At 41.6% G+C, this 26,527-nt stretch overlaps 2 protein-coding genes across 4 annotated transcripts; one reads left to right on the top strand and one right to left on the bottom strand.

The window, feature by feature from the left end:
* Positions 1-5,335: 5,335 nt before the first annotated feature.
* LOC306929856 (seipin-like) lies at positions 5,336-6,259 on the top strand (the record flags this gene model as incomplete). The annotated part of the gene is made up of 1 exon (XM_079510590.1): positions 5,336-6,259. The coding sequence occupies one exon, from the start codon at positions 5,336-5,338 to the stop codon at positions 6,257-6,259; it is 924 nt and encodes a 307-aa protein (XP_079366716.1).
* Positions 6,260-6,840: 581 nt separating this feature from the next.
* Positions 6,841-25,993, bottom strand: smpd4 (sphingomyelin phosphodiesterase 4). 3 transcript variants are annotated; one of them, XM_079511372.1, is made up of 20 exons: positions 25,805-25,993; positions 24,323-24,392; positions 23,586-23,672; positions 21,667-21,803; positions 21,300-21,375; positions 20,812-20,920; positions 20,209-20,261; positions 19,136-19,287; positions 18,557-18,689; positions 17,076-17,147; positions 13,897-14,034; positions 12,309-12,457; positions 11,964-12,054; positions 11,653-11,750; positions 11,040-11,203; positions 10,702-10,907; positions 9,486-9,716; positions 8,560-8,691; positions 7,943-8,071; positions 6,841-7,520 (listed from the first exon to the last, which is right to left on the bottom strand). In XM_079511372.1, exons 2-20 carry the CDS (start codon positions 24,359-24,361, stop codon positions 7,206-7,208), a joined length of 2,511 nt encoding a protein of 836 aa, XP_079367498.1. In that variant the 5' UTR covers positions 24,362-24,392; positions 25,805-25,993; the 3' UTR covers positions 6,841-7,205. The 3 variants fall into 3 exon arrangements, with proteins under 3 accessions (XP_079367498.1, XP_079367499.1, XP_079367500.1); XM_079511373.1 differs by having other exon boundaries at positions 13,945-14,034; positions 25,805-25,992; XM_079511374.1 differs by lacking the exon at positions 13,897-14,034 and having other exon boundaries at positions 25,805-25,991.
* Between the last annotated feature and the right edge of the window lie 534 nt (positions 25,994-26,527).

Below are 26,527 nucleotides of genomic sequence, written 5' to 3'. Positions count from 1 at the left end.
TATTGTTGCATTGTGCACATCGTCCACATCTTTAGTTGCCCCTGAGGGACAGCCTAGGTGGAACGTCAGGGCCAGATGATGATGAGTGAACCGGTGGCCGAACGGATAGCGGCGCGGTCTTGATACCGGAAGGTTCCCAGTTCGAATCAGCCGTCCGACACGTTAAAATTACCACCGCCGAAGTGCCCTTGAACAAGGCATTGAACCACTACGATGAAATGTGTTCTATGAGCAGGGCCTGGCTGGAAACAAGTTCTTGAGCCCAGATACCCTGGGTAAATATAGATTTCATTTCATTTCAACCAATTTGTCTCTATATGCTGCATTCACATGGAATCAGGCAAGCGGTAGACCGCCTACCGCTTAAAAATGTAATCTTTTTACCGTTCCGTGCCGCCCAGCAGGTTTTGCCGTTTGCCGTCTACCGTAGACGGCAAAACGTCAAAACCTGCTGGATGGCACGGAACGGTAAAAATATTAAATATTTTAACATTGACGCCGTCTGCCGTTACCGTCGCCGGTTCTGGCTGCCATGCCGCCCTGCTCCCGTCCACTAAAATGAAGTCCGGATTGCCGTCTACCGCTTGCCTGATGGGGGCTACACAGTTGTGGGGGCTACACTGGCATGTCCGAAGGGGTTAATATGCATTAATTAATAATGCATTAATCATAAATCTAATTCATTGTGCATATCCACATTCATAAACACTGTAGAAAGTGATGATGCATTTAGACCAAGTATTTTGCATTAAAAACTATAGAACTATATTTTTGGGTGGATTTTCAGTGTTTCGGGCATCAAGGGGTTGATAACAAAATATACTCAAGGGATATCACTGGGCAACCTCTTGAATTCTTAAGAGGTGACCCCAAACTACAAGAATCAGTTGAGAAAAAAACTGAACAACCCAGTTTTTTCACCCAGTGCCAATTATGTAATCCTGGGCTTCCTACACTTCCTCTGCCAACCTGGGGGGGGGGGGGGGGGGGGGGCAGCGGACTGACCTCATGCCTCCTTCTATGCATGAGGAGTCCAAGCTGCTTCTTTTCACCTGACAGGGGGGAATTTCCCTGGCCGGATGTAGCGTGTGGAAGGAACACGTTATTCCGACGGTAACAAGACAACTCACCCTTTTTTCCCCCCGAACGTCCGGACAACTCACCAGGGGTGAGATGTCTTCACTTTCGGGGGTGAGATGTCTTCACTTTCGGCCACTTTCGGGGTGAGTTGTCTTCACTTTCGGGATGAGTTGTCTGACTGAATATGTAACCTTTGAGCTCTTTTATATACTTTACTGAATATTGCACAATAATACTTTACTGAATATTTCACAAGAATATAACACAAGAGTCAAATGTAGCCTACGGTCAAATGTAATGTAGTTTATTTAAATATAGAAACATTGTAAACAAAGCAGTGCAATGCACAGCCATGCACAGCCAATGAATTTCCTTCTCAGTTTGGCCAATCAGGTTATCATGCTTTTGACTTTGAAATCTTAACTGCCAGCAGTGCCAGCCAGCCCGATGAAAATCAGTTGACTCAGACTGACTTGAATGAAGCCAAGGTAAGCTAAGCTTCTAGCCTAGATCATGTATTTCTAAATTGTTAGTAGGATACAATATTGTGCTTGTTTTGTTTGTTTGTTTTTCCAAAGTAACTGATTATATAACTTGCATTTATCAATTACATGTCTGAGTTGTCTGATTATTCGTTTTTTTGAAAGAAAAAAAAATGCTCTGTATTAAGTTTATTTAAGCCCTTCTAGAAATCAACTATGCTTCTTCTCTTCAACAGTTTGTTCTTCACATCATTTTGCATTTATGACGGGTTCCAGAGGTTTTAACAGGTAAGTTAGCAGACAAGGAAAACAAACACACACACACACACACACACACACACACACACACACACACACACACACACACACACACACACACACACACACACACACACACACACACACACACACACACACACACACACAGCACCAACCTGTTGGAGGTCAGTGGGGGAGGTAAGTATTATTAAGTAATATTTTTTCTTTTTCCCCCCCATAAGTGTCCTGTGTATTTAATTCATAAAGGCATTGAGGGGAGGGGAATTTCCGGTGATAAGATTAGACTTTTGAATTGTGTTTGTTTACAACAACATCCTAATGTTTGTGTGTATTCCTTCACAGGAAATGCGTTTCCTGAAATCAAACGAATATGCTTCTATCTTCTGCTCAACAGCATAGGAGCAGGTCGTCATGCATTTCTTCGGCCGACATAAACATTATAACAGGTAAGAAAATATATATAGACTTTTGTTTTTTCCCCATTAATGCTCTAGCTGTGTATTCAATTCATCAAGGCATTCCGGTGATAAGCGTAGACTTAGTATTGAGCGGTTTTGAATAGACATTGAATTGTGTTTGTTTGTTTAGATAAACTAAATAAATCCTAATTGTGTTTCCTTTTTTTGTTTTTTTTCCCTTTTTAGCCTGCTTGCAGGACTTTCTGAGTCTTTGAAAAGAATCCATCGTCTGGACCGTCTGGGGGCCACCCTGGACCCCCCCCCCCACACACACACACACACACACACACACACACACACACACACACACACACACACATACACACATACTCACACACAAAATGGTGCATTTATATAGTGCCTTTATCCAAGGCGCTTTACAGAGATTGTGCATTACATTCACATTACATTCTTGTAGATCAGCTTTTTTTTTTTTTTTTTTACCATTTATGTACAACTTATAAAGTAGCTTTTTGTATTTTTAAAACATTTTAAAGTGCTTGTACAAGCTCAGGTTATATATAAGTTTTCACCCAAGGGCTGTTCATTTATATTGTTTATTTTGTATTCAGTGTTTTCTGCTTTAGTTCTACACTGAATCCCACTGAATCCCCCCCATATACACACACTTCATGTAGAAAATGGGCAGATGTCATGAAATGAAGTTTATTTGTAACGAGTACTGGAAAACGCAAACAAGATTGACAAAAAGGGTTGTTATACAATAGGCTCCAAGTAGTGTCATTCAAGGAGAGCTTGATTATCTGCAAAGCAAAATATCACGCTTAAACAGTCTTTGTGATATCTACAGAGGACTGGATATCCCAGACCAGGGGGAGTTGGAGAGTTAGAAAGGAACTAGTCTACTATAAAAGTAACATTTCAATAAAATGCATTAGAAACTACTTTCAGAACATTATTATATTATTTTAGGGTGTGGAAGAGAGTTAAATATACACTAACTGGAAGAAAGTACAATTGCATTGGATTTCACACAATGACATGCAAATTAATTAACACCTAGCTTGCCCATGGGCCTTTGTGTGTCAAATTAGCCCATCACATTTGGCAGCTACTTTTAAACACATCTTACATTTGAGTATTTTTTTTCTTTTGTATACTATTTTCATAGTTTTGAGGGAAATTGCTGAAACATTTGTTTCAAAAAGCTTTAGACCCTGTATAAAAATAATGAAAATGGCATATCTACAAGCTCACAATACGCCAATATACAAGATGTGAACTGGTATATTGGCTAATTTCATGGTATATTTCACTTTACGTTTTTATTCAAAGATTTGGCTTATATATGTAATATACTATGTTTTATTTAAAGCATTATAAACACATCTACTCATTAGGATACCCGAGTTAGATTCCACCAATAAGACATTGTTTTCATTTGTCTAATGCTGTTAAATGTGTTAAACAGTTTTGTATAGCTTTTTTTTATTAGGCTATATTCGTTTTTATAAATATGAATTCAAATACTCTATATTCTCTTGCATCCAAAGAGCTCAAAAAAGTAAGAAAGCTGAAAAAAAAATCATGATCACTGATTAGTGTATACCACAATATAGATCAGTGGATCTCTCTCTCTCTCTCTCTCTCTTTCTGCCCCCACACAAAATGCCTTTGTGTGATCATTAGTTAGAACATTAGCTCTCTGCTGCCATCTCCTGGTGACAGCATGGAACAAAGTGGTACCACCAAAGACACTTTTGAGTGCTCACCACTGTATGACGTTCATTATTTATGCCAGGTTGAAAGTAGTTTTATTCATATTGAACCAATGAAAAGTATTAATAAAAGCTTGTGTAAAAATAGCGACTATCCTCATGCAGTGAAGGAAGTATGAGGTCAGTCTGTTGCATGCTCTCCCCAGGTTGGCAGAGGTAGTGTACTGTAGCGTGCCCAGGATTACTTTAGATAATTGACTTCAGGGTGGAATAAATGGGGTAACAAAATCGTGGGGTAAAACGTTCAGAAAAAGAAATTGCGACTATTGGAACACATTTGTTTTTCTTTTCATTATTATTAAAGGACCAAGCAGTCCTGAAAGGCCTGGTCCTTTATTGTTATTGTTAGTTTTTTTTCTTCTCCTTCCGCCAAAAATAGCAGTTCTGGCTGAACTGTGCAGTCGGTTTTCGCGAAATTTGGTAATATGGTAGAGGGCCATGCCAAACGGTGAGGATGCGAAGCCCACAACCATTGGCCAAAGGGTGGCTCTATAGCACTCAATTGAAAATGCAAACTTTGACCATGCATAGCTCATGAACCGTTTGACCGTCGGCAATGAATCTTCGATACACATGACATACACACACGCACACGGACGCACGCACATGCACACGCACGCACACACACACACCCATGATGGGAAAGTTAATCAACGTTATATCCTGGGTACATTGCCCAGGTTATAGCGTGGGTGAAATGGGCACATTATATTAGAGCCAGTACCCAGAGGTCAGCTTATGATATCAGTTCTATCATTATGTCAGTTGTCAGAACTGTGACATCATAGTAGATGGCCGACCGACATCATTATGACTGGACTGGAGCCAGCCACTCATATAAGGAAAGGAACAACATCATTATGACTGGACTGGAGCCAGCCACTCATATAAGGAAAGGAACAACATCATTATGACTGGACTGGAGCCAGCCACTCATATAAGGAAAGGAACAACATCATTATGACTGGACTGGAGCCAGCCACTCATATAAGGAAAGGAACAACATCATTATGACTGGACTGGAGCCAGCCACTCATATAAGGAAAGGAACATCATTATGACTGGACTGGAGCCAGCCACTCATATAAGGAAAGGAACAACATCATTATGACTGGACTGGAGCCAGCCACTCATATAAGGAAAGGAACAACATCATTATGACTGGACTGGAGCCAGCCACTCATATAAGGAAAGGAACAACATCATTATGACTGGACTGGAGCCAGCCACTCATATAAGGAAAGGAACAACATCATCTGCAAGCATACAGGTTTTGTGCTGTCTGTCGTGAAAGGGTATGTCGGGACAAGATCTGTTGTGTTTACAGAACATGGTGGCTGTCACCTTCCACAAAGCCCGCCGGGCTCTGCATCAGATCGCCAACCTTCTCTCTGTCTTAGGTCTGCTGCTGTTGGTGTCTATCTTTCTTTATGGGATCTTCTATTATTTGTACATGCCGCCCACCATCTTCTCTGCACCTGTCCACTACTACTACAGGTCTGACTGTGATGCCACAGAAGAAGCAGTACTTTGTTCATTCCCCACAGCCAATATCACCTTTCTGAAGAGCGGACGAGACCAGGTGGTGATGTTGGCTTATGGCCAGCCATATAGGATATCTTTGGAATTAGAAATGCCAGAGTCTCCAGTAAACAAACAGCTAGGCATGTTTATGATCAAGATGTCTTGTTACACTAAGGGTGGAGAGATAGTGTCATCTGCAGCGCGTTCTGCCATGCTGCATTACCGCTCTAACCTCCTACAGACTCTGAGAACCCTCTTTTTCTCTCCTCTTCTGATGACCGGGATATCGGAGCAGAAGCAACTCATAGAAGTGGAGCTGTTCTCAGACTACAAGTCCACCGCTCATCAACCTTTATCTGGTGCCGTCATCGAGATCCATTCTAAACGGGTGCAGATCTATTCAGCTCAGTTTAGAATACATGCCTACTTTACTGGTATAGGATATGTCCTGTACAACTTCCCCATGACATGTGCAGTAATCGGTGTGGCTATCAATTTTGCTTTGCTCCTTGTGATTGTGCTTTTGAGCTACCCGCAGTTTATATGGCAAGGCCTCTGGCACCTAGAGAATTTAAGCGACAGTTATGTGACAGTTAAGATGGGAGACAATATCCACTTCCAACAGAAGAAAGAAGAGGCTCAGAAGCGTTTGGAGTTGGTCTCCTCAGTGAGAACTTCACATGCCAAATTGATTTGATAACACGGTAGTGGTATCAAAAAAGAAACCTTCAATGATCCCAGAGTCCCACCCTTGAAACTCTGGGATCACTGAAGATGATCAAGGAAGAGCCTTTTAATTCTATATACAGGAACTGAAGAAAGTCTCTGTATCCATATTGCAGACATCTCAATAGTCATTAGTCAATGAGCATATGATTTGTACAATTTGCATAAACAGTCCCTTTTAGAGTAGTTGGAAAGTCAGTCTGGTGTCAATCATGAACTCTATTATTTGAACAAAGACTGTCACGGAACACCATATTTGGGCACTTCCATATTTGAAAAGGCTGACATGGAATTCATCTGGGTTCCCCCCTCCTAGGTCAACCTGACATCATAGTCACATGTTGACGTGAGGTGAGGTAGATCACCATAGAATCAATCTGACCACAGAGTGCAAAGGGGCAGTATGACAAGTAACAAAGTGAGCCTTCTCGAGCCATTGCCACCTTCTTTATGAGGGGCAATGCACGGCTTTCCGGAATTATGTCATGTGGCAGTCTATGGACTTTCTCCATGTAGTTGCTCAACATCGATTAATTTCACATTCACAGCAGCTAGTTTAAGGGTTTTCATATCACCTTTCCTTTATTGCTTCAGAGGATAACAAAATACAAAATAAAAAAGTTTTGCTGTAAATTGAAAGTGTTACAGCATTCTCTAGGTCATCGAAACAATTGCCTGAGGTCAACACAACTGCATTTATTTGGGAATTTGTTTGCCATTCTTGTCAAAATCTGAAAACTTTGGACTCATCAAATTAATATACAAAACAAAAGCATTTGCTCCGACATCAGAGCTTCAGGACACACTCGCATTTATTTACAGTTTTAACAACATTCATTAGAACAAAGAACACAAGCAGCATTGCTTAACATGAAGCGTAAAGTCTAAGCTGCCAGACCAGTTCTTTGACCGTCCTTTTAGTGTGACTTGAGTTTATCCCCAAACAGGGTCACAAAGACCCCGAAGAGGAATCCCCCGGTGAGGATGAGGAGAGTGCTGGAAACGGGGCCCAGTGACAGCAGCGTACCCAACAGGTACCACAAAAGCAGTATCAGCAGTGTTCTGTAGCTGGCCAGAATGCGGAGGCTGAGTCTAGGCATGCGTTGTCCCTCCAGGGTGCGCCTGCTCAACGGGCTCTGTCTGGGTCTGACTTCAGGGCCGGACAGGTAATGCCGGCCCAGTCGACCTAGGAAGTCTGGTCGCGAGCACAGAGTGCCCATGCGCCCTTCAAACTGTGGCGAGAATAGAGAAAAAAAGCATTACACTCGTTTACAAGAGGGTCCACCTTTTTCAATTCACCATAACATTTAGAGACATACACTTCCATATAGCCAAAAACAGGAAATCATCATAGAGGGGGTAAATAACGGGAAAAAAAACATATACAGTGATGGGAAAAAGGGGTGGGTGGGGGATTCAGATTTTACGGGGTCCAGTTTCGAATTGCAGCCGTCCGTAGGTGCCCTTTGAGAGCAGTTTTGAAGGTGTCAAGGGATTTGCATGTCTTAATGACATTAAGGGCGTTCCACATTTTGGTGGCATAGGACTAGGAGCCAACGCCATTTTTTTTACACTAGTAATTTTACACTCCGCTTCAATCCAAAGAGATTTGGATATTGGCGTTTAAAATAAATAAAAATCGCACACCACCTACCCTTTCATTGACGAAGGAGGATATTCTGAACATCAGCCGGACCAGCAGGGCGTTCTCGTAACTCCTGATTGGCTGGAGCTCTGGGTCTCCCTGGTAATCTATCTCAAACCTCCGCTGTCCATTCATGATCTGCACAAGGGACAAAATATTCACTCGCTGTACGTATGTACAGTATGTCTGTACAGTAAAGTTGTTCCATTGAAGAGTCAGCATCTCTTTAACTGTGATACACGTCTTACATTGTTGCAAAGACATACAGCAATACATACAGGGTAATAGCTACTATAGCACAATCATTACACGAGAAAACAGAAAATCTCAATTATTTCCATGTTGAAAATTTTCAGCAGAAAATCGTATATTTAAGTTATTTATCATTATGTGGCCCGTACTATGCACATTATTCTTTTACGAAGCCTAAAAGCCAAACAAAAATCCTAAATTCCAATATTCAATGCCAAAAAAAACCCCACACACAATTAAATAGTTCAAATGACAATTAAAACTCAACGAAAATGTCATGATCGTGACAGGTAGTTCCGTACAGTAGTTCCATAATAGCAATCGACACTCAATGACCATAAAAACATTACACTATGTGCTATATGCATACTGACCTGTCTTCTTCCCAGGTCAGTGAGGATTAGTCCAGTCTCTCCTTGGACACATTCTGGGAGCTGTCTGGAGTTCACATCGTCCTGAGATGAACCTAGGTTGGCAATCAGTTGGCTCAGCTGACCAGGATTGAGCTACATGAGACAAAATGCACAGACAGGAGATGATTAAGATATAATATTATACTGTATATGGTACAGTAGTAGACACTACTAGCCTAGACGTTAGGAGGTACCACACTGACTGCACTAAAGTCAATCAACTGATGGTGTTTAACACAGTAACTGCCATAGATGTCCCTGGACGTCAGACCAAATGCAACACTTTGTTACTGCCAGATTTACCTCACCTTTAAATAGTCACAGAATATTCATCTTCACTATGATCACACACCGGATCGAGAAAGCCCTTTGTTGCGCGGTCGTCCAGGAAAAATATCCGTGTTTTCATTAGGTTAAACTTTTGGTTTTTACACTAGATGGTGCTCTTGGCTAAATTATGATGCAAACCTCTACTCTCTGTGTAGGAGACACCACATGGTCACAAAAATCCTCTCACTAGATCCCCACGGGATTTATTTTTGAAAAATGAAGAGTTCATTCATATACAGGCTTATTGCTCAAATGACTCAACAAAGTTCTTGCTTAGTACAACAAAGAAAAAGAGAGGAAGCCGCACACTCATATGCTCCGAAGGATAAGTTTATTGACGACGTTTCGAGCCAAGGCTCTTCATCTGGTCAGAAGAGCCTTGGCTCGAAACGTCGTCAATAAACGTATCATTCGGAGCATATGAGTGTGCGGCTTCCTCTCTTTTCCTATGTTACTTTTTGAACCCAGCACCTCCATGAAGTGATGTGCGTATTTTACTATAGTTTTAGTACAACAAAGACAAATGATTTACGATATGACAGGCAATAAACACTCACCCTGAATATCTCACAGAGGTTGTCCAGCGCTCTATCCAGGAACTCGTGGGTTTTCTTCACCAGCTCTCCACTTTCCTCCGGCTCATTTCCATTGAAGGTGTTATTGAGGTCAGGGGAGCCCAAACCAAACCAGGAAAGGAAGGAGTTGTTGGTTGCTACTTCCACCGCGTGGTCTGCTATCCTCTTGGCTGTCTGTCTGGCCTGTGCTATGATCTGGATCAGCTTCAGGACCTGGAGAGTCAAACCACCATTGCAAAAAATGTAAGGATGCTGGAATTCTCATACTGGAGAGGGTTGCAGGAGGATTTAACCACTTAAACCCTATAAACAATTTATTTTTATTAAACAAAAACTTAGAAAGAGGATAATTTAAGATTTCCGTACAGCTGTAATGTTGGTTAGTTTAACGTCATTAAATACAATCAGAATTTCTGTTTGGATGTATGGCCACTCAGTAGGAAGTCCCACATAACGTCCAGGTACGATGATGTCTCGCGCATACCCACTGTGTGATAGACAGAATTCTTCCAATACTTCCCGATATGCAAAGTGCAGAATATAGTAACAGTTATCAGTGATTCTCAATAATTGTGTGGACAGAGAGAGGTAACTGCACCCCAGGGATTCTGTGTGGGAAACCAAACATCTGCATCTAGAGGGAACACCCTATTATATAGGACAGGAGAGATTTGGGGTGTATGAGCTTCAGGCAGTATTACTTTTCAACCAGTAGGTATCTACCCTATTTTCAACCAGGGTCTCGCTGTCAGCGAGTAGGAAGACTCCTCCAACCACTGCAGATGTTTTTTGAGCGATGGAAATAAGTGAATTAGCACAACACCCCATAGCCCCATTCAATTCAATGCAATTCATTTAGGGCTTATGGTAGGGAAATAGCCAATAAGGAGCTTTTGCACAAAATAACACCTGGACCTCTTTGGTGGGGACGTAACAACTACAAAGAAATGTAAGAAAGCCTTTTAGTATGGAATTCTCCTTTAAGCAACCACTTGAACCCCAGCGTCACTCCATATTCTGCCAAAAATTATATTAGCCGGCTACTTTTGGCAAAAAGATTTTGTCTAGAGACGAACAAAAGCAGTCAAGTACAGAGTGGCAACTCAGGTCCAGTTTACCAAGTCTGGACGGTTTAAGTGGTTAAACCCTCAATACAAGACGACATACTATATATGTAATTATGAAGACACCAACTGACCGCTGCTCGGAGATCACTGCCGAACATTTGTCTGTACTGGCAGTCCTGGCCCTCCAGGGCATAGACGTGGCTCTTTACGCGGAACACTGTGTCCGTCACCACCTTCTGGCGTGGGGACAGGTAGCTGCCGCCCTGGCTGGGGGTCAGGTAGCCCCGGGACTGCCGGTGGTGCAGGACATGCTCCGGCTCCAGGAATAACTGCTCCCCTGAGTGGAGGATGTTTGAGCTGGATTTCAGTACATTACTCACAATAGATAAGGAAAGTAATGTTGATAAATAATCATTTCTGTAGCTACATAAACGAACAAAGCTCTGATTCGGACAACATAACATCAAACCTTTCTGGATCATCTCTGCTAGGTTTGGCTGAGAAAACACTTTGGCCACCCTGAAGACCATTAAGGCATTCTTGGCGTTGACCAGGTCTGTTCGTACCGCCCTGTTCAGAAAACCCTCAAAGAGCTTGGTGTACATCAACAAGTTCTCCTGGACAAACGATGCCCTGCAGGAATACAAGTTACAGAGCACTCAATTAGAACACCTTCCGTCAGTGTTCTCATTGACATCTTCAGAACTCTCTCTCCTCATCTTGACGGCTATCAATATCTCCACTTACAGCATGCTTTGAAGTTTAAGGCACCGTAAATTGATCTACTAACCAACCACTCACATGCAGTACACACTTACTCCTGTCCTGATCAGTGCATATGATGTAATGTACAACATTTGAATGCCTTTGGCTTTATATTTAACTTCCTTCTTTTTCAATTTTCTCTCTAATTTAGTCAATATTCCATCCCCCCCACATTCATAAAGCCATCTCTATCAAACAGCTACACTCAAACTTGGGAATATTCTTCTTAATGCATACAAAAATCTATCAATATTCCCAGCATGCGGTATGGATGCTTGTCTCACTTGGACTACAGAGACACAGTGGGCTGCCTTTACCATTTCTCTGGTACATTTCTGTTCTGGTCTGCCTGTGGAATGGCCTTCTCTCCCGTGTACCTCCATGGCTGAATGTAGCTTAGCCACGTCTCCAACACCTACACACAATCACACAGCGGATGGAGTGAGAGCAGAGATGTTGTGGTTGTACAATTGATTCAGTTCAACAAAAGATTGAATTGTACACAAGGGAAAATAAAAATATACATTTGTAATAATATGCGAGTATCGTTATGATTACTAGTAGTAGTAATCGTAGTTAACAGTAATGCAGCATTAGCACTATAGTAATAGTAGAAAATGCTGCGTACCGCTCTAAAAGATGCATCCAGTGGCCAGTGACCAAAGCAGTGCTGTAGAAACAGGTAGAGTTTCTGCTGGACAAAGCGTTGGACCACCACTCTGGAGGAAGGAAAAAATTGATTTTTGATTGACATTTAATGGCCAAGTATGTTAAAATTTATACCAATTACGACCAACTGAGTTCTGGCTTATTTAGAATACAAGACCCTGGGATCTCTCTTAAATATATCCTGAGGAATGTAGGAATATCTCAAATTATTGTGTACTATTAGTAACTGAAACAAGTGAATTATTGCATTGATATTTGATTATATTTGTTGTTGCCGTTTAAATCTCTCCTCCCGAGTCCTGACCTCTTGAACTCCTCCAGTGGACTGGTGTGAGTGTGGGAGTGGGTTGAGGGTGAGATTTGCTCTGGCTTCTGGCTGTTGGTGAAGGCGTGGAGGTGTTTCACCAGCAGTCGGACGACCAGCACATGCTCCTCTGTCGGGGTGAAGGGCTCCTGAAGCATAATCACAGTCAAACGGGGCCGCCCAAAAAGAAAACCCAAATAAGGTTTTTTCCCCAATGAAATAAATCACAATGCTTCCCTGATTCATAAGCAGCCAAAGTCAATCAGTCAATCAGCAAGGGCATAACAACTCAAATTGAGCTATTTAACCTGTAATATTGCAAAATGTCTGTCTATTGTAAAATACAAATAATAAAAAAGGACAGGTCTTGGAATTTTTGTCAAGTGGATATCAAGTGGACATGCAATGATGAAATAAAAACCTAAATTGTGCAGTTCAAGATGTATTTCAAAGAAGAGGGCTAGTCATGAAGATGGTAACCACTCCATAAATATAACATGCTTTCATTTTACTGTAAAGAATAGTTCTGTTAGCTAAAGGATAATCCTAACAACCGTGACAATTAAACCACAGTACTTCCTCTCGTAAAATTAAGTATGTCCTTACATGAGCTGAACATTTAGTTATTCAAATGAAAGATAAAATATGGATTTGAACATTGAATAAATTAATCCTTTTAAATCAGGCAGTATGGTAATGGATGTTCTGAAATGTAGTAGCAGCGTTTGCTTTTAACCCATTTTGGGCGGGAACCCCTTTTGGTGTTAGCATGTCATGCTTTAGCTATTGAAAAATAGCAGATCTACGAGCTTGTAGGTCTGCTATTTTTGAAAAATCGAAGAACGACATAACTGTCAGGATGTAGAAAACATTTTTAGAATCTGATCTCAGGTCAAAATGGGTTAAATTGTAAATGATGTGAGGTGAAACATGAAGCACACTTATTAACCACAAGAAAGTGAAAAGCAACAATAACCAAAACCAGACACACACACACACACAAGCATGCTTTTAAAAAAAATAAGAGGAAAACCACACAAATTAGGTGAAAAACAAACTGATTCAAATGACAAAACCTCATTCCAGCATAATTTACCTGTCAAGGATACTTCTCTGTGGTAGTCAACTCTGATATTTACATCACAATTACTTATTGTAGTACTGAGAGCCAAAGTCCTGGAGTTCTTGTGTCAATACACGAATCCATAAATTAAAGCATAATTAAAAGGCATAATTTGGTATCTTTGGTACTAAGCATCAGATTTGACCCACAGTGGAAGATAAAAGATTGTCTCATTTGAGCTCTAGATTGAAAATGTTTAAGAGCAAAGAAACAGACGCAATCAGAACATTATAGATTCTTCAAAATATATTTGGTGAAAGTGACCTTTGAGTATTCGTATTAACCATTTGTTCAGAATTGTGCTGCAAGTGTAAACACCCACATTTGGAAATGCCCGACAACTTCTGCCATCCATTTACATGAGCAAAAAAATAGAATAAAAACAAAATAAACCTGCATCACAGAGAAGTAACCTTGACCGTGTAACCTTCAGTCCTAACTCTGGCAGCAGGCCTTTTATTTTACCTCCAGGATGCCCCGAAGGGGCGGGGGTGAATGAAAAGGTAAAAGTACTTGGTAGGTGTGGAGGTTCCCAGTGCCTGGTGGGACGTGGGCTTGGAGCGGCATGCTGGACATACTCAGCCGGTACTGAAGCACTGCCAGCTGGTCGCCACCGTTTACCACCAGGGGGGGAGGAGGAGGAGGAGAGTGTAGAAGGAGATAACAAGAGGAGGAGGACAAGAGTGTAGAAGGAGATAACAGGAGGAGGAGGAGGCACAGAAGGAAGAGGGAAGGAGGAAGTGGAGGAGTTGGGAGACATTATTAGGGAAGAAGAGGAAGGGGGGGGGGAGCAGAAACAGGGAGCGGGAGGCGGAAATAACAGCAGCAAAAGGGGATAGGAGTAAGGACAACACAAAGGGAAGGAAAGAGGGAGAGGTCATGTGGCAGTGATAAAAAGGGATGAGGAGAAGTGGAGGAAAGAAAGAAAGGAAGGTAAACATGAGAACAGGTGAAAAGGAGATGTCAAAATGAATAAAGGACAAAGTAAAACCACACAGAGGCCAGAAGCATCACAGGAGGAAGGAACACAGAACAAGAGAGGAGACACAAAAAAAAACACATAGTGATGACACCTAGGGGACTATACAGGAGTGGAGCCCTCTACATACAGGACTGTATACCCAAGTTAATGACAATAACATCAATAATAATAAACACTTAGGGTAAACTTGAACCACAGGATTTTGTTGTGCCCCAAAAGTCACGCTACAAATTTAAAGATTAATTAAAAAAACAGCATTTGGTTTATGTCCTAATCCTAAAACAATGACCGCTAGTACGAATCGGTTCTTCCCATGTTTTTGGCGGGACAATCTGGTCACAATCTTGTGATTCAAGTTCATGAGGTGGGCACGAGACAGCACCCGTGATCAAACGTGATGTACGGGTTTATGTGGAAGATTTGAGGACAGGAAAACTGCAGAATGCTTCAGCTAACAGGCTGCTGCAAGAGAAGAATGAAGCGCTACTCGTTTTTCTCTGTGACTTGATTCAGGAATGATGCTTGTTTCTACAGACTACAGCTACATGGACCAACTTTAAATTAAAAAACACCAATTAAGTGCTTGCAGTGCACACTGATAAGCGGTCAACAGCATGGCAAAATATATGTACTGTAGATGTGCTTATATGCATGAACACAGTCACATCATTTAAATATATGTGACTGCGTTCAAATATAAGTAAATATACATTTCTTTTTTAAATTGAAGTCAGCATGTAGATCACCATTTACCTCACAATATTCTTGAAATATGATTAGTAAATATGATGGGTGTTATTTAATACTTAATCACCAATAATGTGTCATGCAAAAATAGTGAAAATAGCTCGCCTCTCTCTTTGTGGTATGAGGCAAATTACCTCATCGACATCAATGGCGGTTTGCCCAGTGCCGGGCGGTTGCCGCTTTCGGTGTGCAAGTTAAATTAAGACTAGTTCAGACCAAAGACACAGGGTGTCCTGCTGCAGATGTCGTATACACTCGAACACTATGCATGCAGTCTATATACAGGGTTGGTGGCATTATTGTGCTCATATAGAGGCCTCCTATAATCAACGGTACAGCCAACGTCAGTCACAGAAACACCATCATAAAGACTCCCAGACACAAAATGACATGGGCTAGATTGTACAGGACTAGATATGTACATTCAATTGAAATAAGGACCCAAAATCTTTATATTGCAAAAAGGTGTGGCCCCAAATATCAAGTGCTTGATTTCCCACCTCCCAAGGTTGTAACAATTTCTGACCTCATCTCCTCTTGAATATTGAGTGGGCCGTGAGTTGTACACCTGCTTTCCTTTTGTTTGCGTATTCAGCTCCTAGGAGGAACCAGCCTTTCTGGAGCTGGTTGGGGTTTTGTCAGAAATGTATCAAAAACAAAGACACCTCCAAGTAAAGGACACAAAATGGTTGCAAAGGATGTGAACTTCATATTAAGGGACGGTTAAAGACTGGACACAGTGGACAGTCAAAAAGAGAGTTTCAGTTGTTTTCTTTTAAGCTGTACACGGATTAGTCACACACCGACTGGTCCACAGTCACTTTATACACAGGAAAATTACCACCCATATGCACCCCGACACACCAAACTACCAGAACCCCTTTGGTGGTGGTTGACTTTATGCTGGTGTTTCAGAAGAAATGTAGCAGGCAGGAACAGACAGACAGAGCCCCATTAGACGGACAGGTTGCATGCATCGATCATGTCAGAAAGACAAAAGCACTACTGAGGAACTCATGCTCAACACCTGAAGCACTAGCTACCCAAACAAGTGATGAAAACGGTCATGGTCACAAAATCCAGTACTGCCTTTCCTGAAGCGCACACATCTCTGGGAAGAACCAAAAAGCTCACCAGAATGTTCACATAACAAGCAGTCTACAATAGTCATTAAAACTCATATGAAGTATGCTTTACTTTTAACATATTTGTCTTTCTCAAGTGCACCAATGTGGCCATCAGTTGTACAGTGTATGTCGTACTCCTATTGCAGAAAACATAACCAGAACTACAGAAACAGTAGCATTTCACGAGTGCAAAATAGGCCCGAGAGATGCACAAAATCAGGTGAAGTTGCCAAGCGGCAGGGGCAGGGCTGGGCGATATGACTTGCCACGACGTGTTCATCATATTTAGGGCGTTTTCAGTTCATGCAAATGCAGTCTAATGGTGTAACAATGTTACACATCTGAATGACACGGGAAGGAATAGAAACATTTTGATGGGATTTTGCTTGTCGTTGAAAGACAATTTAAAGTAAGAATATTCTCAAAATTGTATTAATATTGTCCATTCATATAAAAAAAATTATATAATAAAAAAAATAGATGTTACAATAACTCATACGGTATATTGCCCAGCCCTAGTCTTACCATCCAGTGCCGCCCCCGGTCCCCCAAGCCATGCCTGCCCTACAGAGTGGGGGAACCTACCACTACACAATGCATGGAAAACCTCACCCTGGCCCAAGTTGGACTGAGAGGTACAGAGCAACGTGGTGTTGATGGGGGGTGTAATGGAGACAGTTGTGATCAGCCAAGTCAGCCGTGCCGCGTGGGGGGTGACGTAGTGCAGGTGTGGGTTGTGAGTTGTGACAGGTGGAGACGGGGGCGGGGACTGTTGTCCATGTTCTTACCTTCACCTGGGGAGACTGGAGTTTCTGGTACATCTCCAGTGAGTAGTGGTGGAGCCACATCTCCACAAACATCTTGAGACACACACGCACACGCACACATGTAACATGGTTAATAGTGCTTCCACTTGCCCAGGCATTATATTGTATTGTGATCCAGCGTTCTGTGACTTTAAGAGTACAGGCGGTTGCCTTTAAGGAAATTACGTAACCTACCGCACTTCCTATTTCATATTGGCTTTGAAAGCGGTAGGTTGTGTTTATTTTGCTCTGCAGATTATTATACATATATGTACCCAAAGTTATTAAGACACGTACTGTGTTTTCATGGTACTGCATCTGCTTTATTTCCAGCAAATGTTATTGTGGAAAACGTATCCAAGTCAGTGCAGAGCAGTGATTGCCTCGTTGTCTTTTGTACAGGTACATATTGTATTTATTATTGTCATCTCTTGCTATTTCATATTGGCTTTGAAAGCGCAAATGTTATTGTGGAAAACGTATCCAAGTCAGTGCAGAGCAGTGATTGCCTCGTTGTCTTTTGTACAGAAATAAATCCATTCACTGCTGAGATCCTGGTCTATGGTGCTTCATAACACAACGCAAGATCACGTCTGTTACACACACACACACCTATCAATTTGTGTATTTTGATGGTCAACATAGCATAGACTCGACATCACTGGTGGAGGTATGCACTCTATTGCAAGTGCAACCTTTCTTTCAAAGAGAACAATCCCTTTGAATATCCCACTTTTGGCTACTTTAAAACAGATTATATGCCACCACCTGGTGGCTAAACTGCGGTACTGTTGCCAGGTTTTACAGCTGGATTAAAGTGTTATTAAGATGTAAACACTAAACATAGCCCTTTATCTCAATCTGAGCCCTAAATATGCTTTGGATCGCATGTGTACGTGTGCACGAGGAGATTTTGGATATCTCACAACATGGATGCCACCGGAGGCTAGCATGGATGCTAAAAACGGTAAATAAAATACTATTAATTCTGGATTAAATTACATTAATCACACCCGAGATTTCTCGGGTTGGCAAAGGAGGTAAAAAGGATTAAACCAGAGAAATTGCGGGATTGGCAAATATTGTGTTAACCCCATTTTTAATGGGCTTGTCTAAATATTTCATCACATTTAAGCGATTTTGCTCATTCATTTTAGACATCAAGTCAGGAAATATTAAATGATGAAGTTGTCAGAAGTAACAGCATAAATCGTCATCATTCCTAAGTAAGCGTTATTCATAGCCTGATTTATCGGTGGTGAGGTGACCACCGCAACTACAACATGACGTCACGGAGCCGCGGTGAAGAGCAAACCACCGCTCTCCCCAGCCCTTCTCTCCGTTTTTACTCACCACCGCTCCACGTTATTACAGCTCCGGTGGTCACCTCACCACCGGAGCGGTGGTCACCTCGCCACCGAAAATCCAGACTATGAATAGGCCTTTAGAAGCTTGTGTCTTACCTGCAGTAATGTCTCCGACCTCCATATCTCCTGGGCAGCAGGGTCTGCGTTGACAGAAGGTTGGTGGAAGATGTGATGTTTGAGGAGACTGGGACTGTGAATACCATAGCCAGTGAAGGCAACACTGGGAGACCTGAGGGAAATAAATGGTAAATGGTGCATTTATATAGCGCCTTTATCCAAGGCGCTTTACATAGATTCACCCATCAATTCACCCATTCACACACACATTCATACACTGATGGCAGCGGAAACCATGCAAAGCACCAACCAGCACATCAGGAGCAATTTGGGGTTCAGTGTCTTGCTCAAGGACACTTCGACATTAACTCTGGGGGAGCCTGGGTTCGAACAGGCAACCTTGCGGTTACCATCCAGCCACTCTACCCCTGAGCCACCGCCGCCCTCATTGAAATCATACATACACCAGTGTACATTTACACTTCATCATTTCCACATTTTTATAAAACTGCTAAACATTGATGGGGGCAAAATACACAGAATTCAGAGAATTGGCTAAAAGCCTATAACCTGGAAAAGTCTAAAGTATGGCGCCGGTGAATCAAAGATGTACTGCACCTTGTAGAAGCCGCCGTGATAGAGCCTCTGGAGTCCGAGAAGGGAGAAGGGGGGACACTTCCCTCGGTGGGGAGGAAGTATTTCAGGTAGGTGTCTACCAGCACAAAGTAGGCACTGTCCGTGCTCGTCCCATGCTGGCCGGGAGGAAGATTCTGAGGACAAGTGCAAAAGTGAACACTGTGTTACTTTTTAGTAAAGCTCTTATACATTTAGCAAATGTGCTTACCACCATAATTACGCCGTTTAGAATCACAATCAAATATATTGTCACATCACAGGTATTCAGGTGTGTGTATTATTCAAATGTTTTTACTGAATACGGTCACCATATTTTATACACATACATTACATACAGACACACAACAGACAATCACACAAAAAACTAACACACACTAGTACTGTAACATAATTGACGGAAACATATACCAATTATTGTTAAATTGATTGAAAATTGTAGTACAATAAATTGGACAGAAAGTAAATACCAGTAAACTAAAATAAAAACTATAATATATATATAAAATAATTAATTCTAATAAAATTAACTATAACTGGGAGGATAGCGGAGAGAGGGGGAAGGAGAGAAAAGAATGGCCAATAGGTTTACAGATTCAAAGAAGTGGGTCAAATTCTTTCTGTTCCGTGCACACTTCATTTGTGAGAAGGGAGGATGATGGCGATAGAGGAAGAGCAAGGAGAAAAACACAGGATGGCAAAGTTAAATTATAATGTGAATTGTGGTCAAATAATCAAAAAGATATAGTGTATACCCCCCAACAAGCATAAGTATTAGCAGGTATGTACATGAGGTTAGAACAAGCCATGATGGGAGATTAATAGTAGCAGCAGCTTCACATACTGTACAGTAAGATGCAGTTTACTAGATCAATATCAACAGGTATGGGACATAGGCAGCAAACTGCTGGAAGTGCACTCTAAGTAGACGACTCAGTCTCTGCATTTCATCCAACTATATCCAATAATAACAATAACAATAATAGTTGTTGCTATTTTATTAGAATTTTTGCACAGCGTGAATCCTAGCGGGAAATAAAAAATAACGGCAAACTCACCTTTGGTGCAATAAGGCAGTGGGCGAAGTTGAACATATAGAATTCAAATGGATCTGAAGAACATTAAGGAATAGCTAGCCTACATACATACGTACATACAGTCAATATAAAAGGTGCTTTTAGGTCTGTCCTGTCAATGAAGTGATTTACAGTAAGTCAGCTAGTATCTTTTACAAAGTTCGATTAATTATTACAATTTTATATTATAATAAATTTTGTAATTTTACAATTCAAATATAGTTGTGGATGAGTTTGTTTGTAAAAAAGGTTGGATGTCTTAACCCCTTCAGCTATGTGAATAGAACATGTAAACGTCAGTAATCTTCAAGCCCAATTTATGCTCTTGTCACGCGACAGTGTTGCGCACAGAGAAAGGCTGAGAAGAGCAGACCTACAAGCTCATAAGTCAGCGCATCTGCAATGCGTTGTGAGCTTGTAGGTCCTCTATTGTCGGCACGAGACACCGCTGCTGCCTGGACCAAGTATGATCTGTCTTTTGTGTTAATTGAACTCAAGAGTGTACAAAATGTAAAGCAAATGACATTGATTGACCCATACCACTGTGGACAACTGGACAGTGCTGTGTACTGCTGTAAAGGATACTGAGTGCCAGGTTGAGTGTTAGTAGACCGGACAGGGGGAACTGGAGCTTGTTGTGAAACAGAGGACAGTCAGGGACAACTCCTTCTTGGATGGAAGACTTCACTGGACCCTGCAGGGGAAAGGACGACAACACATGTTAAGTGTACAGTAAGTACAGTCACTATACCCAGTGGTTCTCAAAACCCTTTCATGTCAAGGACCCTCAACCTATCATCTGTTGCCAGGGACCCCCGTAAAAGAGAAGATTTGTCATATCGAAAATATCTGCAAGCTCACAACACGTCACATTGCGATCAGTTGTGAGCTTGTACATCGACCAACATGTGTAATATTACAAATACAATATAATATAAACAGACATAATAAAATATGTGACGTGTTAAAATTGTTCCTTATTTTAGCTGGGGAGTGGAACCCCCTGGAACCCCCAAATGGCTTATAAGAAGGAGACAATAAAAGTTGAATGGAGAAGGGAAAAAAGCTCTTACCGGAAGATAATTGACAGGTATTTCATATTTGTACTCTTCTGCCTGAAGTTTATACACAAGCTTCATCATTGGCCCACTGAAACAACAAATCAGTCATCATCATCATCAATGTGGCTTTAAATCACAATCAAATATTTCTGTAACGGCGTAGTGATCAGCCAATCACATTGACATCCATAGTACAATGGACTGGGGACATTCATCCCTCTTTACCCTTGCATAATAGTGATGATATGGCAGGGGGATTTGATTTATTTTCTACTTTCTTTGAAACCTCAATGACTGGAGTGGAATGCCATTCATGAGTGAAGCATAATCTCATTTATCAGAAACTCAAGGCGATGAATTTGTTTCTTGGCCAACACACCTGGGGTCCAGGAACTCCTTGACGATGTTGTACTCATTGGTGCGGGGGTGCAGGAAGCGTAGGTTCCATCCGGCGATGACCCCATCCAGACTGCCAAACACACACTCCACCAGCCAGGGTAAGACCGAGTGCAACTCCTGGACATATGCGGTTGTTTTAGCCATCAAGGGTCATCATAGTTTTGATTTGTCTACATTTTGACATTGACAGATTATAGAAATGGAAATGGTTTCACCTAGTATTCGGCACTCTAGTTTTTGTTTTTGAAGTTGCACACAGTGAAAATTAAGGTTGCATGACAAACATTTCAAATCCCATTGTTTATGTTTTTACATACACACTGTAAAGGCCTCACTCCTCAGTGTTCATTTGTCCAGTTATAACTCTGCAAGTGTAAAACTTTCATCAAATGGGCCCCTCAACAATTTGACTATATAGTCAAACCATTGCCAAGTGAAAGCAGAAGGTCTATAACACTAACACACAGCAGCAGCTGTCTTTCTTTAGACATAAAGGCATTCAGTTCACTGGTTGGGTTCTGCCCTGCCCAGTCAAGAGGCAAACAAGGGTGTGGCTGCAGTGTGGGCTTGCCAGCAGCACAATGGCATACAATGGCATTCCCTTGTAAGCATTTCTATTCCACCAGCTGCTAATTGGAACACAAGTACGGCTGTTATACGTGTAAAAACAAAATCACACCCGTGTGAAGTGAGGGCACTCTTATCATTATACATCATCATCTCATGAACAACTGAATTTATGTGATTGGTTAGCCGATTTGCTCGTCTACATATGACGTAATTTTTTCCTTCATTGTCAATGGCATTTAATGTTTGTGTTGCCACAGATTTACATCATATTTGGCAGACATTTGACCTAATTTCTCCTTTCATTGTCAATGGCAAATATGAGACATGCGTGGACAAAAGCTGTATATAAGAGGGGCTAGCCTAGCGCCCCTCAAAAAATGAAATCAAATAGTATTTGACAGTCAAAAAGTATTTGACTGTGTACTGAGCAGTGCCAGTGTCAATGCACTATTGTTTCCAGAGATGTCAGTTCTGAATGTCATTACTTATACATCTTTTTGGGGATTTAATAGTTAAATGTTTAACATTAACACCCAATGCTATCAGCATCACTGCGATTTCAACACAGATAATAATAACTATAAAAAGTGCCACTCGGGGCACAGGTCTCCACCAAGCCAGGTCAGGTTGTGGCCTCCTGGTGGCGCTATAATATGCCAATGTGAAAAGGGTGCCATTTCTTCATACACCTTTGATGGCAATTGGATGATTTGAGGCATTTTGCATTTTGTTCCAAAAATGTGTTTTGCAAAAATCAACCTGTTGGTGGCGCTATAACAGGTCAATGTGAAAAGGGTGGGATATATTCCTCAGCCTAGTAAGAAAATGTGTGAAAGATTTCACGTAAATTGCATGCTGCGTTCATGATTTGAGGCTTTTGTTCAAAACGGGGCAATCTTGCAAACTTTGAAAGCCAATTATAGCCAATTAGGATGGAATATGAAATATCGGACAGATCCGACTTGAGCACATGACTATAGAGATACTGTGTAACGATTTGTGAGATTTTTGGACAGAATCTGGAGGAGTAATATCAAAAAATGTGTTTTACAAAAGTCGGCCTCCTGGTGGCGCTATAAAAGGCAGATGCGGAAAATGTGGGACAGAGGTTCATCGTTGGCATCCAGGGAGTGTGTGTGCAAAGTTTGGCATCGACCGGGTTAACGGTGCCGGAGATTAGCTGGTAACGGACGGACGGAAGGACGGACGGACGGACAGACAGACAGTCAGACACACACACAAACACACGACGGAGTGCAAAACATACTCTCTCCCCATGCCTTCGGCCTGGTGGAGACAATAATGTGACCGATTTCTATAACAAGCTACCTTTGCAGGGTACTCCTCGATGATCTTCACTATTTCTTGGCATCGTTGTAGCAGAGACTTGTTGGTCGAGTCAGCTTTCAGGTTGGCCTGTTGGTGAAAATAGCACAAAAATAGCTCATTCACTCACAAATGAACCAATTGAGCAATGATGATACAGACATGGTTACAACACACATTTACACAAGGCCACCATATACAGTACAGTAAAAAGCTAAAGCAATGGAATGTATAGAACAGAGAGCAGAACACATAATAGCTAGTGGTGCATTCAATTCATCAATATGGCAATATACTGTATCGATCGAAATCCGGACGATAGGTGAAGCGATCGAGAGGCTGCTGAATCGATGAGGCAATAAACGGCATGATTTATCTGGGTGACGCAGTGTTGCCAAACGTACCTCTGTTTAACGTTATCACAGCCCCCCTTGCAAGTTGCAATGCACTCCCTTCCCACTTCCCAGACCCCTTGTTAGGATGTTTAGACATTTATTCTAATTTAAAGATCTGTGGGCCTGAAAGTGGTGTGTATATATATATATATATATATATATATATATATATATATATATATATATATATATATATATATATATCGTATTGTGGCCTCTGTATCGTGATACATATCTATCGTGAGAAGCAACTGGATCATGGTCTAGTTATTACAATACGCATATGGTGATAAATAGAGTTAGTTCTTCAGAATGGGTGCATTTACAAAACAGAAGGCGACTGACCAGCAGGAAACTGGGCTGTTGTAAGGTAGGAGCAGCCATTGTGGACCCTGCTGCAGAGGTCCTCCTCCACCTAATGATTCATTCACACAAAAACATGGATTACTTTCTCTACCTAACTCAACTTACAACAAAACACACTGACAAAGGCTACAAACAGTTGTTCATTCAGTGAATTACAGAAAAACTACTCTCCAGGGACATGCAGAGAGTGTTAGGCAGGGGCTGAAATCTCGTAAGAGGGCACTTTTGGACAAAAATAGCTGATCTACAAGCTGCATTGAGAGCTTGTAGATCAGCTATATTCGGGGGGCAACCCAGCACTCTTTATCTACTGGAGATGCAGTGTACGGCATGGATGCGTTCCAAGTTCAGGAGACTTCGGGGAAAAAGCTATTCTCCTGAATGTTGCCTTCCGGCATGGTATGGAAAGGAGAGGCATTTGCATTTCTTGCACTATAGTAAATGCTGCATTCGTTGTCTGGAGAGGGTAGTTAATTGTTTTACAGACGGGTAAAAGGGCAGGGGCTGAAGCCCCCTTTGATGTCTATGTGTGCACGTCCCTGCTACTCTCTATGTGTTAGGTCAGTGGTCTCAAAGTGGGGTCCGGGGAGTCCCAGGGGCCAGGGATCCTTGAGGGACCCTCTGACCCTCTGGGACAGAGGGTCCCCACTCATGGTAGATCTGCCATTTACAAATTATCTTTCTTGATACCGAACAACAGAACCAGACTGGCTTATGTGACATTTCCCGGATAGCAGATTGCTTCCAAATGACAGACAGACAATATAGAATTGTTTCCATATGGTAAAACTGTATTGAATGCATATATACTGAAAGACATTGTGACATTTAAACAACTCTCAGGGGTTGTGGTTTTAAAAAAACGGATTAACGGCTTCCAAAATTCAAAAAGCTACATTATAAGCTTATTATTACCATATACATTTTAACAGTAAATTCCAGTGTTCATGTATCCATTTGTGGTCTGTGGCCAAATGGACTCCATATCCAAGGATAGGACACTCTGACTCAGAGGTTAATCACACCACTAAGAATTAAGAACAGTCAGTATGTGTGTGTGCGTGTGTGTGTGTGTGGTAATATATTTAAAGTTTATGTTAAACTTAATTAATATATATTCACCTAATAATATAGCCGACGTTACTGGACACATTAATTTAAGACGCCATACATCAGCCATTTTATACATTAACATATATAGAATATGAATACATTTTCATTTCAATAAACTCATCAGTGCATAGATTATATATAGCTCTAAAACATATAACTTTGTATTATGATTCCGTTGTTTGCAACAGCAGAATGAATTCAGTTGGATCTGAGCTCAACGTGCTAACGTCAGTTAGCTCACATTGGCTAGCAAATCCAGACTGACAGCGGCACGTGCGTGGTTTACTGCACAACATCGTTTTGATACATATGACAAATATTAGTTATTGATTAATCAAAATGTCTTACCTGCTACTAGTTACAACAATTCGGCTTTTCGTAATTACTTTCCAAAGAGCCGCGCTTTACTTTCCATCAGCACAACACTAAACTTAGCCTCCTATAGATCCCATAGGCCGGTGGGACGCACGCAGCACGCACTATGAGAGGCCACGCCTCCCTCCCAGGCCCACACAGTTAGGTTGTTTCTCTGTGCAACCTACTGGCCAATGAAGCGCGATCATCCCTCCAGGCTATGGGTTTTTAAACGCAGCCATAGAACATTAAAGAAGGAATGGCCGTCTACGTCAGTGCATGGTTCCCAAAGTGGGGTCTGGGGACTCCCAGGGGTCCTTGAGGGAGTTCCAGGAGGTCCCCAGCTAAATGATTGTTTGGAACCAAAAATGGACCCTTGTGGGTCTGTAACTCAGAGAGTGTACGAATGGACCCTAACAGGTCCATTTGGTTCCACTTGTACAATCTCAGAGTTAAATTAACATTGATTTTACAATATAAATTGGGGATCCCAGAGATAGAAATGCCATTAAATGGGGGTCTGTAGACATGAAATTAAACAGGTTGAGAATCTCTGCTAGAGCCGTAAAACTCTTCTCTTATGGGGGTCCCTGCAGCATATCTTTTCAAATGGGGGTCCGCAGGCAAATTTTCAACCATTATGATTACGACCTTTATAAATGATTACTTCAGGGAAAATACATCCCATGTTTTATTGAGGTATCTAAAGAGCACAAC

Source organism: Electrona antarctica (genome assembly GCF_951216825.1).
Source record: "Electrona antarctica genome assembly, chromosome: 9".
Taxonomy (NCBI): domain Eukaryota; kingdom Metazoa; phylum Chordata; class Actinopteri; order Myctophiformes; family Myctophidae; genus Electrona; species Electrona antarctica.
The sequence above is the reverse complement of the archived record's forward strand: the minus strand, read 5'-3'. Positions and strand labels throughout refer to the sequence as shown.